The sequence below is a fragment of the Poecilia mexicana genome, unplaced genomic scaffold (assembly GCF_051168715.1).
Source record: "Poecilia mexicana isolate PSO_F unplaced genomic scaffold, ASM5116871v1 scaffold_5, whole genome shotgun sequence".
Lineage (NCBI taxonomy): Eukaryota > Metazoa > Chordata > Actinopteri > Cyprinodontiformes > Poeciliidae > Poecilia > Poecilia mexicana.
In genome coordinates, this window is record NW_028263374.1 from 2,410,975 (window position 1) to 2,424,140 (window position 13,166).

The 13,166-nt window shown below is 42.3% G+C and overlaps 1 protein-coding gene across 1 annotated transcript; it reads right to left on the reverse strand.

The window, feature by feature from the left end:
* Positions 1-1,604: 1,604 nt before the first annotated feature.
* LOC106907250 (uncharacterized) lies at positions 1,605-10,334 on the reverse strand. Its single transcript, XM_014972850.2, has 3 exons — positions 10,089-10,334; positions 7,488-8,589; positions 1,605-5,162 (listed from the first exon to the last, which is right to left on the reverse strand). Exons 2-3 carry the CDS (start codon positions 8,546-8,548, stop codon positions 4,994-4,996), a joined length of 1,230 nt encoding a protein of 409 aa, XP_014828336.1. The 5' UTR covers positions 8,549-8,589; positions 10,089-10,334; the 3' UTR covers positions 1,605-4,993.
* Between the last annotated feature and the right edge of the window lie 2,832 nt (positions 10,335-13,166).

Here is a 13,166-nt window from a genome sequence, read left to right on the forward strand (position 1 = left end):
AAGACGATAAGGAGAAAAACATGTTTACAGAGATTAAATATAATAAAAAAGCTGGAAGCAGCTCCACAAATCAAGAAAAACTCTCCTTGTCTTTTTTAGCTTTTCTTGTTTCCTTATCATTCTGCTCGCTTTGAAAAGGCAGCCTTGTTCCTGTTTATAGCACAGCGCTCTGTCCTATAGTAACCTCTGCTTGTGACTGTTGTCAACTCATCCTGTCACATTAGCGCCTCTGGCCTTGTTTCATTTCTGAGAGGAAACTCCCTCCCTCTCTCTCACTCTCTCTCTCTCTCCTTCAAGCCTGCTCTTTGGGCTCTCTTGTTGTGCCTATAATCGAAGCATGTCCACAAAAATCAGAGGAAGGGGCCCTCTTTACTGAACACAAAATGAGACGTTGAGCACGATGTGAAGAGGCAGTGCAGGAAAGCCACAGCTCCAGTGTTTGGCTTTGAAGCTGCTCCCGGTTTCCTCTCAGCGCTGCCTTCCAGCCGAGCGCAACTGGAAATACCGAGACGATAAGCATGCAGATAGCGCTGCAGCTGCAGCAGCAGTCACATCACAGTTCACGAGTAATTACAGGATTGATACCTGTCTGCAACGTTTTATATATGTGTGTGTGTGTGTGTGTGTGTGTGTCTTAATCCACAAGCTCACTGGAGGGGCCTTGATGTGGTTACCGTGGCACCCACTCTGCTGTAATCCATGCTGCTGTCATCCAGCTCAGCAGGAAAACCAGTTTGCGGCTGTTTCTGATATCATGGAGAGCAGGTGACTAAAAAAATACAACAGCAAAAAGCTGAACCATACTGTGTGGTTAGTTGATGTTGTAAAGAGGGAATCTTGGTGAATTAGTAAGACATCATTTTAAAGATTAAGAAATTCCGTCCTTCCGTCCATCTGTTCATCTGTCCATCCAGCCATTTATTTTCTTCCACCCTAATCCCATTGGGGTCGGGAGGGGTGCTGGTGTCTGTCTCCAGCTGTCAATGGGCGAGAGGTGGGGTCATCCTGGACAGGTCGCCAGTCCATTGCAGTTGGTTAGAAATTGATCTTTTAAATATTTTTATTGTACTGGATAAGCATGACTGTGAAGTGGAAATAAAATAGTAGATAGCTTTTAAAATATTTAACATACAGTGTGTAAAATAAGCATTGAACACAGAATTTGTAAGCACAAAGTGTTGCAGTAATCAACACATCAGGATTATGTTTCTGCTTTTGGCTTTATCTTTTTTTATTTTTAATTGGTGAAGTATGATTGGCTGGTGTATGTGCAACCCACCACTTCTAGTCCTAATGATCTAGTTGTTGCGTCAAGAATTTGGGATTAATGGCAGAGTCTTCAGGGCCACTGCTGAGGAAAGTTGACCCACTGTCCTTTGCAGAAACATTTTACTGAAGCCACATCAGACAGTTTTCAAGTGTGAGTGGCATGGTAAGGTTTTATCACACTATCTGAATTGTATTTACATCCAGACTTTGGCTAGGCCACTCCAATGCTCCATTTAATTCTTTTTAGACCAATTCAGACTAACCTTGCTGATATGTTTTGTATTGTGATGTGTGTGAATATACACATACATACAGATTACACAACACACCATTGGTCATTTTTAAATGTAATTTTTATTTTTGCAAATAGGAAAATAGCATATTTAATATTTAAAAAAAAGAAAACTAAAGAAAAACATGTGTATCCGAGTGTGCATATATGCGAGTGTTTGTATACATCTATAAATGTATAAATCTTACAAACACATACATGCAGGCAGGTTGTCTGCTCGACCAGATACACAGGCGTGAGCGGGGTAAAAAGAGAATCTGATGATGATTAGGGCACAGGTCTGGATGTAGGTCAGTAGAAGCAGCCTGGGGAGGCTCAGACACAAAGACAGCTCCAGTTCAGACGGATCAGCACGCCTGCCCCGTCTGTCTGTTCAACCACCAGCTTCTGTTTGTACTATGAAACCTGGAGAGTACGCTAAATGCTAGGGGAGACAGAGGTAACGATAGCTGCTGTGTTTATGTGGCTGCTACATGAACAAGGGCTGTACGTCTGAGCCCGATCCAAAAGCACCGATGTCTGCTGAGCTTATGCTAGGCTAGTCTAGCTAGTTTATTGTAGTAAGTGCTGGTTCTGCACAGACTAGCCAGGTGTGTAAAAATTTCCCACTTTCATATGTGCACAGGGTTATTGTGAAGCACTGGTAGGTTGAAAAGCACCAAAGTGTTGAGATCCAAGAACAAATGTTTTAACCTTCTGTTAAAGCACGTGGCTTTGTTTTGGTTTCGCATTTGATGGTTCTGATACATTTCCCGGAAGAGTCGATGGCGGCTCATTTCTTCAAACACAAGTGCACTTAAAAACCAGCAGTTTTAGCTTATTGGTTTGTGAATGGGCAGAATAGGAGTCATAATCCCAAACTATGAACTGTCCTACATTCCACGCACTGATCACGCTACAATCAAGCTTTACAAAATGGACCAAACAGTTCTCAAGGAACACGACTAAATAGCTTAATGCACTGATTGAAAATCCTCTTTGAATTGACAAAAAAAAAAAAACAACCCAAAAAACATGTATTATATCAAGGCAACAAACTGTACATGTGTTATCTTGTCCTTTGTATTGTGTACACATTATAGTATTCTAATGAGGCATGGGCCAGTATGACACTCATGGTATAACTGTAAATAAGCACCAATATTTCATGGTAGTAACACAAATATCTTTTAAAAAAAAACCCATTTATTTCAAGCAGCATCCCAGCTGTGAATACACCTTAACAAGAGTAATGAACAATGCTGCTTCAGCTTCCACACCAAATCTGATCTTTCTTTTTGTTTTAAAGACATTTACATTTGTGATTTTGATCAGTCTGAACAAAAAGAGTTGCCTTCAATAAGCCAGCTGACTGGATATGTACAGCAACAGGTGGGGGAAGAGCAGCACCGCTTTCCTGTACGCTCTACATGGTCAGAGATAACTCCAGTCACCCCAACACGTTGCCTGGCTTTTCATGAAGGATGCATGCCCACTGGCCCGTTCAGTCCACTTTACTCAAACTCCAGTCCGTTTGCCTAGAAAGTCTGGTTTGTTTGGGTAGGTGTGAATATGTAATCAAACTCTGATGCAAACTCTCGTTCGCCTACAAACCTAGGTCTGTTCGATTAAAGTGAACTCTGGCATGGTTCAAATTCATATGTGAATGCCAAGGGGACCAGAGACCGCTCCGAAAGCAAGAAGCGGACTACAGCGCAGGGCATTCTGGGTATATACAACTAGAACAAACCTGTGAGTCTATTGCTAACAGTTTTGTCTTTTGCTAGACATTGCTGCTAAAATCTGACGCCACTCCATTTTTGTTTGCATTTCGTGAAGGAGGAAGTTGCGCTCAGTGTCTTCTTTGGAGGTTTTCTTGTTGTTTCCTTCAGTGATTCTTGGTGCAGCGCCACCACAGGTGAGGGGAGGAAAAAGTTTTTCAAAGGGTTTGGTTCAATTGACACAGTGCAGTGTGAAAGTGAACCACAGCAGCTCAAAATGGAACAAATATTACCGTTTTGGTCCCTAATCGAACCGAGTCCACCGGACTGTTAGGTGTGAAAACACCCTAAAAGCACTTTAAAATCATAGAAAATAGTTTAGCTGATGTTCCATTGCACTGAAAAGAGTCAGTTGTGATACTTTAAACATCTGACGAGGTTGTCTCCCTCTGAAGGTTTTCTGGGTACGACCCACTGAGAGGAGACCCTGTGGCTGACCTAGGTCAGACATACATGGCATACATACCCTGACACCTTTAACTGGCCCATGCCTAATGCTAATCCGCGTGATTGGACAGATGTTAGCTGCTTTTTCATCTATTTAAACTACTAGCTTTTGTTGCTGCTAAAATCCAACATAATGATAGTTACAGTAAGTGCTACTGTAATAAAGTAAGAGCAGTGTTTCATGTCACCATTGCACCACCGGACCCAGTGGTTCTCGAGGCCACAGAAGTCGGCTGAACATTGATCTGCCGGTAACAAGGAGCTTATAGACGGTCACGCACTGAGAGAGTCGCTTTCACTCTCCTGCGGGACCGGAACAGGGATTTCTGGTTTGGCAACCTCCCTGTTGGGAATCACAGTTAAATACGAGCAGTCATCGGACAACAACACAGCAATGGGATAAAGACAAGTTGGTGATCATGACAAAAGGCAGCGATTAAGAGATTGGGCATACAGGTCCAGATAAAGTGGCTCATGATAGGGTGAATGCTTCGAAAGGCCAGTGTTCATTGCATAAAATACTAACTTGGGAATTTCTGCACAGATTTACATAATTTTGAGCAAAGCCCAGAGTTTGGTACAATTCGATTGTCTCTGAAATGCAACGGCAGCTCTGAACTGCGTCTTCTGCTTTGCTGTTAATACTTGCACCCAGGACAGAGCGCTGCCACAAGGAGCGTAGTCATCCAACCCTTTTGATTGGATCACATGACACCAACCGGGACACAGAAGAGGAAAACGTTAGACGCTTCTTGTGCATGTGAACCCTGAAATTTGGCTTCAAGGAAGAGGGACAACTGCCAGATGTAAAGAGGAGAAATTATACAACTACAGATGTTCCCATTATTGGTTAATGTCCCTCTTCCTAAAGCTGCTGGCAGTTCCAGGCTCCAGGAGCAGTAGTGCAAGCAGTAGCTGGAAGAGGGGCTTCAGGAAGACTGTCTCCTGTGATGTGCATGTACATGACATGAAGTCTTCTCTCAGCTCAGTTTTTCCTGAGGTGGCTGATTGCTCTGTATAAGGTGAACTCCTCAGATGTGACAATTGACAGGAGAACGGCAGAGAGGAAGAGAAAGGAAGGAAACCAGAAAGGGCCGGGGAGGGGGAGAGGGAGGGAAACAACAGCCAGCTCTCCGGATTCTTCGGAAAGTTCTGCTTGTGAAAGCACCAAAAAGTCCTGAGGGAAGCCTGAGCCCCAGACCTGGTTCGCACAGACCCAGAGCGGTCACACAGTGGTCCGGATCACCCTGCTGGGCCGGGAGCTGCGGTGGACCTTCGTGTGTTTGCTTAAATGGTCGCTGCGGGCAAACTTCTTCTCACACAGGGTGCACTCGTATGGTTTGATGCCCGAGTGAGAGCGGCGGTGGCGAGACAGCTCGTCCGATCGGGAGAACCTGGACGTGTGAGAGCAGGAGGTCAGGGTGAGGAAGATGTTGCACAACTTAAAGCAGTAGAGTTTACAGACATTTGGCAAAGTGTGGCATGAACTTGTATTCAACACCTGAGTCAATACTTTGTAGAATCATGTTTGCTCCAATTCAAGCTGTAAGTTTTTTCTCCATCACTTTAGCAATTATACAGACTTGAAATTTGTACTCATTTTTCTTTGCAGTAATGCTAAAACTCAGATTGTGAGGGGAAAAAAAAGCTTCCCAACAGCATGAACCTGCCACCACCATGTTTCACAGTGGGTGTGATATATTCAGGGTGGTTTTCCTACACATACGCTGTAATTGTGGTCTTATCTAACCAGATCCCAGCCTTTTAACATGCTCATATTCAAGTAATATAACCAAACAGGTAATACTGAAGAAAGGATCCTTTATAAAACTTTTTGTAAAATGTAATTGTAACCAGGATAATTTTTTTTACATTTTTGTTAGATTCACTTTTATTTATTTTTACTTAAAGATGTATTTTAAAATAAAATCCTCTTTTCCTTTATGTCTTTTAAGCACAAAAATAAACCAAACAAGGACAAACACCATTCAGTGTGTCTGTTATTGCGTGGTTTTAGGGTCACATGACCAGACATACACCAGCGTCTTAATTGACAGCTGCTGCTGACCGGGCTAGGAAGGAGACGCTGCTGCAGATGCCATTCTACTGTAATAAAAGACATTTAAAACAACCACCTGTTTTTCAGGTCTGCACTGAAAAACAACCCACATAATGTAATAATCAGACACTGATGGATGTAGAGGACACAGTAAAGGATTATAAATGATGGGTCCTAATTATGGTTTGCAGCTTCTGTCATTTTGCTTCCTGATTTCTATTCATTTTCCTGGTTTAAACCATATAAACCTTTCTTGTGCTGTAAAATGAATGCTGAACTTTGTTTTTTAACACTAACCATGGACATTTTAGTACTGACAATGTAACAATAGTAGTATAACTTTATTCGTAAAGTTTGCCTATAAAAAATAGAAAAACTCAACATAAAATATGGAAATGTTGATTTAGGATCAATTAAACATAATTAACCTAATTTAATGACAAATTAGCAGCTAACTGATCGCTTGTGCGACTGTAAGAATGATTCAAATAGGCAGCAGATGGCTACACTAATTTGTCTAATCGACATTCATTTGCAGACAGATGTTAAAGTGATTCTTTCGCTAACATTGCTGAAATATTTCCTCTGCAGACAGTAAATATTTCAGCATTGGGTAAAAGAAGGCTTATGCTCACTCAGCTCCCTCTTCCTGGAACTTAACACAATGAACTACAGCAGACTGAATTCATCTCGTTTGGAGCTTTGACATCCAAACTAAAAGGTCGATTCAATGACATGCACCTGTTTTTTTTTTCATAGCTTGTCGTTTTCTTTTAACTGTGTCGTTTTTTTGTGTTATCAATTGAGTTATTTTCTAAATCCTGGTAAAATAAAGGTTTAATAGTAATAATAATAAAAATCTCAGAGTGCCTTGCAAAAGAATAATATACAATGTGAACTTTCCCCCATTAAAACTACACTCCATACTGGTCGCTTTTACAGTGCCCAAAGTATATTTATATACTAAGAAATTAAAAGTAAATTAACAAAATAATAAAATATAAAATACTGACATTGTCTAATGAGGTATACTGACTCCATAGATAGCTGTATCATTACAAAGATAATTATCTTCTTTGTTGTTATTTTATGTATTTACATTTATGCTGCCTGTTTAGAGGGATTTCTATGATGGTTGACTGATAGTTGCTGATGCAAATTGACTTTTGAGAGAAGGGGTAAACTATGTCAGATTGTTTTTTCTTACCGGTACTCCTTTTCATTTAAAACTTTTGTTCACATCGACATGTTGAATTTTTATCTTTTTCTTGGTTTTATGACTCTGTTAATCTGTTGTATGATGTTTTAATGTTTTCTGAACAGGTCACAGTTGAAGATGTGAATTTGTTCTCAATCAACATATCTGGTTAAATAAAGGTGAAATAAAAATAAATAAAATGTTTGTCTGACAGGCTGCACTGATGTTAAAAGATATTAATGTGTTAAAATGGTCCAGTTAAAGTCCAGACCCAAATCCATTTGAAAAGGACTTAAAACTCCTGTTCTGAGTCTTAAGTTCTTTTTTCATCCAAGCTGACTGAGTTAGAGCTATTGTGGAGAGAACAATGGTAACATTTAATCAGGTTTAAATGCATCAGCCTCCAACAATCAGGTACACTTTGTGCTAAAACTGAAGGAATCTTATCTGAGGTTGACGTACTTCCAGCCGCAGTCTGGCCAGCTGCAGGTGTACGGCTTCTCCCCCGTGTGACGGCGGAAGTGGGCCTTAAGATGGCTGCTTTTTGTGTACATCTTCCCACAGCCTGGGTGGGAGCACTTGTGGACCCTCTCGGTGGGTGACGCCCTGTTTGCCCGGGGGGCCGCTGCCTTCAGGAGAGCGGCCCCTGGGGAGCCCCCCACCGCTGTGATCTCCAGAGTCCTTGTAGTGATGGGCAGAGGAGCAATCTTCACATACTTCTGGTCTGCTGATTTGTTATCGCTGCTGAGTGGCAACAGGCTGGTGGTGGCGGTGGTGGGTGTGGAGGACACTTGGGGGGCCACCAGGGTGAGATTTGGAGCGGTAGCGCCCTGGAGCCCCATGACCAGGTGAGTGAGCCAGATGCCGCTTGGGGCCGACGGAGGAGAGCCGGCGGGGACCTGAGGCTGGGCCAGAGGTAACGGCTGCAGCTGAAGAACCACCGGAGCTCTGAGGAGCACGGGAGGGGTCACCGTGGCTGGAGGGGGGCTTGGGTGACTAGGAGGAGACGGGTCAACCTGGACGGGGGCGTGTTTCTCTTTCTCTTCCTCGGGGGTCTCCGAGGAGGAAGTGCAGAGGGAAGCACCAACTGATGGCTCACTTTTAGTCTCTGTTGATGAAGCCGAGGGTACGGAGGACGACAGAGAATCTTCCTCTCTGCTGTTCCTCATGTCTGCCCTCACCTGCTCCATCTTCTCCTTCAGAAACTCCTCTATGTCCTCCAGGGTGGGAGAGAACGGCGAAGATGGGCGGAAAGAAAACTCCGGCATCCGAGACTCCTGATAATCCGCTCCCCCGTCGTCTGTCGAACTTCGATAAACCAGCCGGTTGCTGCTTTCGCTCTCGTCCTCCTCATCCTCTTCTTCAGGGCTGGAGCCGTGCAGGGCCCCCTGCTGGAAGGCCCTGGGGCTGTCGCAGGAGCGCAAGCACACTGCATCCTCCTCTGAGAAGGAGAACAGGCTGCTGCTGCTGTCCCTGAACAGCTCAGACTCCACAGTCAGTGTTCTGCTGCTGAGGGACACCATTGAGAATAAAAAAAGCACCCGGAGGAGGAAGTCACAGAAACCTGCAAGGAAACAAGTCACAGAAGGATTTTAGTGTTCTGGTGGCTGCAAAAGCAAACATTGACTCAAATTCAAGACAATAACATTACTGAAATGGGACGTTTCTTCGCAGCTGATGAGGATACTGAAACGGGTCTGGGTGGTTCCAAAAACCATGAGAGCAACACTTTATAGGAGCTGCAGGAACTTCTGGAACAGCGATTGTGTTCTAGTGCAACGACACTCCAGATTTCTCCAATACGTCCCGACTAAAAAGGAGAGTCCTGCCCTACAAAAAAAATTCAAAATAAAACCTCCAATTTAAACTAAATAAATAAATAAATAAAAAACTACATTTGGTTTTGTTTGTCAGAAAAATCCTGGTTGTGGATGGAGTCAGATCCTGGCTTAAGCAAACTATACACAAACAAGCAAGCAAATGGAAATTATCAATGTGATTAATTTATTTATTGCTTATTCTTAGGCTTTAGCAATAGAAAACTTAAGTTTTGGAATTGGAATAATTAAAACCAGAAACAAAAATACTTTGGGCCTAGTTTAATGGGGCTTATGATATTGAGGGTCACCTCATAATCTGAGAGATTTAGAAGATTCTGAACTGTTTCCTGGGCAACAATTCCCAAGTCAAGATACTGATAGACGCAAAACAATAATAACTGAAAGCATCACAAAGTTTACATCCCAAACATCTGCTGAATCAGATTGTTTCAGATGTGCCTGGGTTATGTTCAGTCAACATGCACAATGTGTTATACTGCTCTTTTTAGTTTTTCCTCCAAACTCAGAGAGTGTACTTACTTTCAACCATGACCGAATGAGTTTGTGATTAACTAAACTGAACATAGTTAAGTGGGCTACAGAGACAGCAGGAGATTTTGGAAGTTCGTTCTGCCTCGTTGGCAACCCAGACAGGAAGTTTTGAACGAGAGCCACCTACAGGACCTTCTAGATACATGGCTCATTGGTGAACCTGTAACATTTTGTTTAGCTTCAAACAGATCAATACGCTCATCTAAAATGGAGACTGTTTTGGATGAGAGCACCCCCTTCCCTCCCCTCCTGCTGCTCTTCCACCCATAACCCACTCCGTACAGATCAGCATAACCAGCTATGATTACAGTGGGAAGCTGCTTATGAGTCGGAACGGTTGTTGTTGCTGTCAGACAGCCGGGGCACATGTTGCAGCAGGGCCTGCATGGAGTTGGGGAGGGGGAACACGGCCCGCAACGACGCGCCCACGAGCATATGGTAAAGCAACCGCAGCTACGGTAAAAACAACAACAGAGAGGCAGAGTCGAAAGCTGGGGAGAAAACCGACCAGAATGCAACTGTCTGACGAGGAGAAGCCAGCCGCGTGGTTACACAGCGGAGGAATCCACGAGTTTCAAGTTCGGTTGGGTCAAAAAAAGGGGTGGGGGGGAGGCACACAGCTCTATTTATACTCCTGCTAGTCTCCAGGACAGCCGAACAGGAGTCCCCCAGCCGTCCCAGCTCAACCTACCGTGTGTTACCGGGAGGAGGCTCGGCAATGCGTCGACCTCTCTCCGTCTTCTCGCTGTTTTCTGCTCGCCTCCGTCGTGTTATTGTCGTCGCACGCTCACATCCCGTCCTTGCCACGGGTCCATGTTGGCATTCCTCTTCCACACGTCACGTGACCGCATCGCTGCACAACTCGGAGGCATGGGTCCCGTTCCGAGGCTGTGATTGGCCAAACGCCACGGAGGCTCGCCTTAAGAGGAAGCCTCTGATTGGCTGTTGTTCGATAAAGTCTGACTGCCATGTGTTATCCAAAAGCAGGCTGAAAAGCTAAAGATAATGAGCGAAGTAAAAAACTGTAGTTGTCGTTATTGTGGCGTTAATGAGCTAAGTAAAAATAGCAATACTAATGTCAACGGAAACCATGTTCCAGGCTGTTCTCCAAAACCAGTGCAACCAATAAATAGGCACGAGAGTAGCTCTCGCTCTCTTTTGTAAATAAATGTTACTGTCACCTTGAGGCCTCTGTTTTCTCATCTGTGCCTCCAGCATGACAAAAAAGGGGATAACTTTTTGACTGATCACACTTCATACTGTATAAACAGGATTGATAGATTAGTCTTCACCAAACAGAGATTTTCTCACCTCATAGAACAGCAGAATGTTTGATGACCGAAATTGCAACATTTGTTACGTTATCAGCTGGCGTGGTTCTCTTTCACACTGTACTGTGTCACACAAACCAAACCCTTTGAAAAACTTGTTTACCCCCTCGCCTGTGTTGGTACTGCACTAACAACCACTGAAGGAAATGACACAAAACCCTCTGAGGAAGACACTGAGCGCAACTTCCTTCGTCACAGTATTGTAAGCATAAAAATGGAATGCCGTCAGATTTTAGTGGTTGTAGGATTTTTCTTTTGTCTTTTGCAAAAGACATCGAGCCGTTTATTCCGCTAGCATTAGACGAGCATTTGCTTTGATTGTATTTACCCAGAATGCCCCGCGCTACAGCCTGCTTCCTGCTTTTGTAGCGGTCTCCAGTTCGCTTGGTGTTCACTCGAACCACACCAGAGTTCACCTCAACTGAAACAAGACTCAGGTATGTCGGTGGATCAGAGTTTGATTACAGATTCACACCTACCCAAATGAACCAGACTTTGTAGGGAAACGAACTTCACTGATTAACTCAGACTAAACAGGCCTGGATTGAAAGCTTCCTAAAACAGCCTTAAAACACAAAAAGGACATTTTCAGCATTCCTGAAAAGTGCTACAAAAATCTAATCTACCAACTATGGCAAATCTCACTGTTTTTGCCTCTTTGACAATCCAGACAGGAAGCTTAGTATGAGGACTTTCTTGTTACATTCATTGGTGAAGTTGCAACATGAATGCAGCAATTTTATTTAACAGATCTGTTTAAATAAAACAATACACTCATCTAATTATGGACACTGTTATTGATGAATGTTACATATAGCCCATATTTCATGGGCTATTTGTAACATTACACCCTATTATCTACCATTGGGAACACAACGACGCTACCATTTCAGACATATCCCTTTAAGAGAGGACGCATTTAATCCAACCGAATATACTGTTTGTCTTTTGTTGTTATTGTTATGACTATTATGACTACATAGATTCAGTCCTTACGGCTGTACTTTCTGTTACTGAGCCCTTGTGCAAAAGTACATATGAAGTACTTATATTGACTGACTATATAAAAACTGGTAGGAATTCTTTTTTGCTGAAGAACAATCAGTTTTGCTCCTCCGTCCTCCAGCCACCAGGAAAATAATGTGAACTTGTTGGGAAAAGAACTCATTTACACACAAGTCTTCAGATGTCTTGATGCTCAATATGCTTTGACTCAACATATCTGTTAATCTTTTGAAGACCTACAGTTTGCAGTTTGCCTAAACAGTGAGGTGGAAATTAAAAGCTTTGCAAAGATAATATAATAAACACATTGTATTTTCTCTGCAAATTTCAGTGGTTATGGAGGAAGGTGTCTAACTGAACTTTTTAGTGTTGATTTGACCATATGTTTTGGATCACATCTGTGTTGAGGACTGTAGCGCCTGCTCTACCCCAAACTAACTTATTTTAATGCTTTTCACACATATTCATCAGAGCTATACATAAATCTGTAAATTAACTCTTATCTCTTTGGATAAAAACGAGGGCAAATCAAATATTCTTCAAGCATATTTCTGGTGTGAACGTGTTTACCAAGCATAGTTTCAGAAAGTAACTTTTTCCCCTCTATTCTTTGCAGCATTGGTCCCAAATAATCTATGGAAATAAACAACAGCCTTTTCGAAACGTCTTTACCAGGGAACGCTTAGAATGTGTTTTTAAAAGGATTGTGTAAAGGCGCCCTCTGGTGGTCCAGTGGAGCCAAAAGCAGCCACACTTTCAAAAGCAAATTAATAGTTTAACCACATGGCTAAACTATAACGAACAATCTGTTCTAGGAAAACAGAACTTAGAAATGAGGAAAACATTAAACAGAAAACAAGCAGTTTGTGGATTGAAATTTACTTTAACTCTGTTTCTTAACACTGCATGTTTACCATATTTAGGTGCGCTCACAATTCATCTCTTTGGACAAAAAATAAAAAATAAAAAATACACACAATTTCCCTCTTTATGAAATTACCTCCCAACACAGCATCAGCTGAGCTTAAAAGAAAGTAACAGAAAAAAGTTAATCAGAATCAAATTACTATGAACTTTAAAGCCCTGCCATTTTTGTATTTACATACTTTTTCATTAATACACAAAAGTTGGCATTTTTAGACATGACATTATAAGCATTATAAGCTGAATATTTCTATTCAGCTTATTTTTACAGCACCAATTCACAATATAATTTTTTTTCAAACCACAAAAAGTGCAAAATTAAAGTTTAGGAACAAACTGTGTCCAAAGACTTTACCAGTAACACGTTTGTTGTGTTTTGTGTAATAAACTCTTTTTTTTCCAGATTTGTTTTTACATGTCTCTGTGGTATGCTGCAACTGCCATCAACTCACTTCACATACTTTAAAGACATCAAATTAATGTGATGGGTCAGTATCTCATGTGTTGGT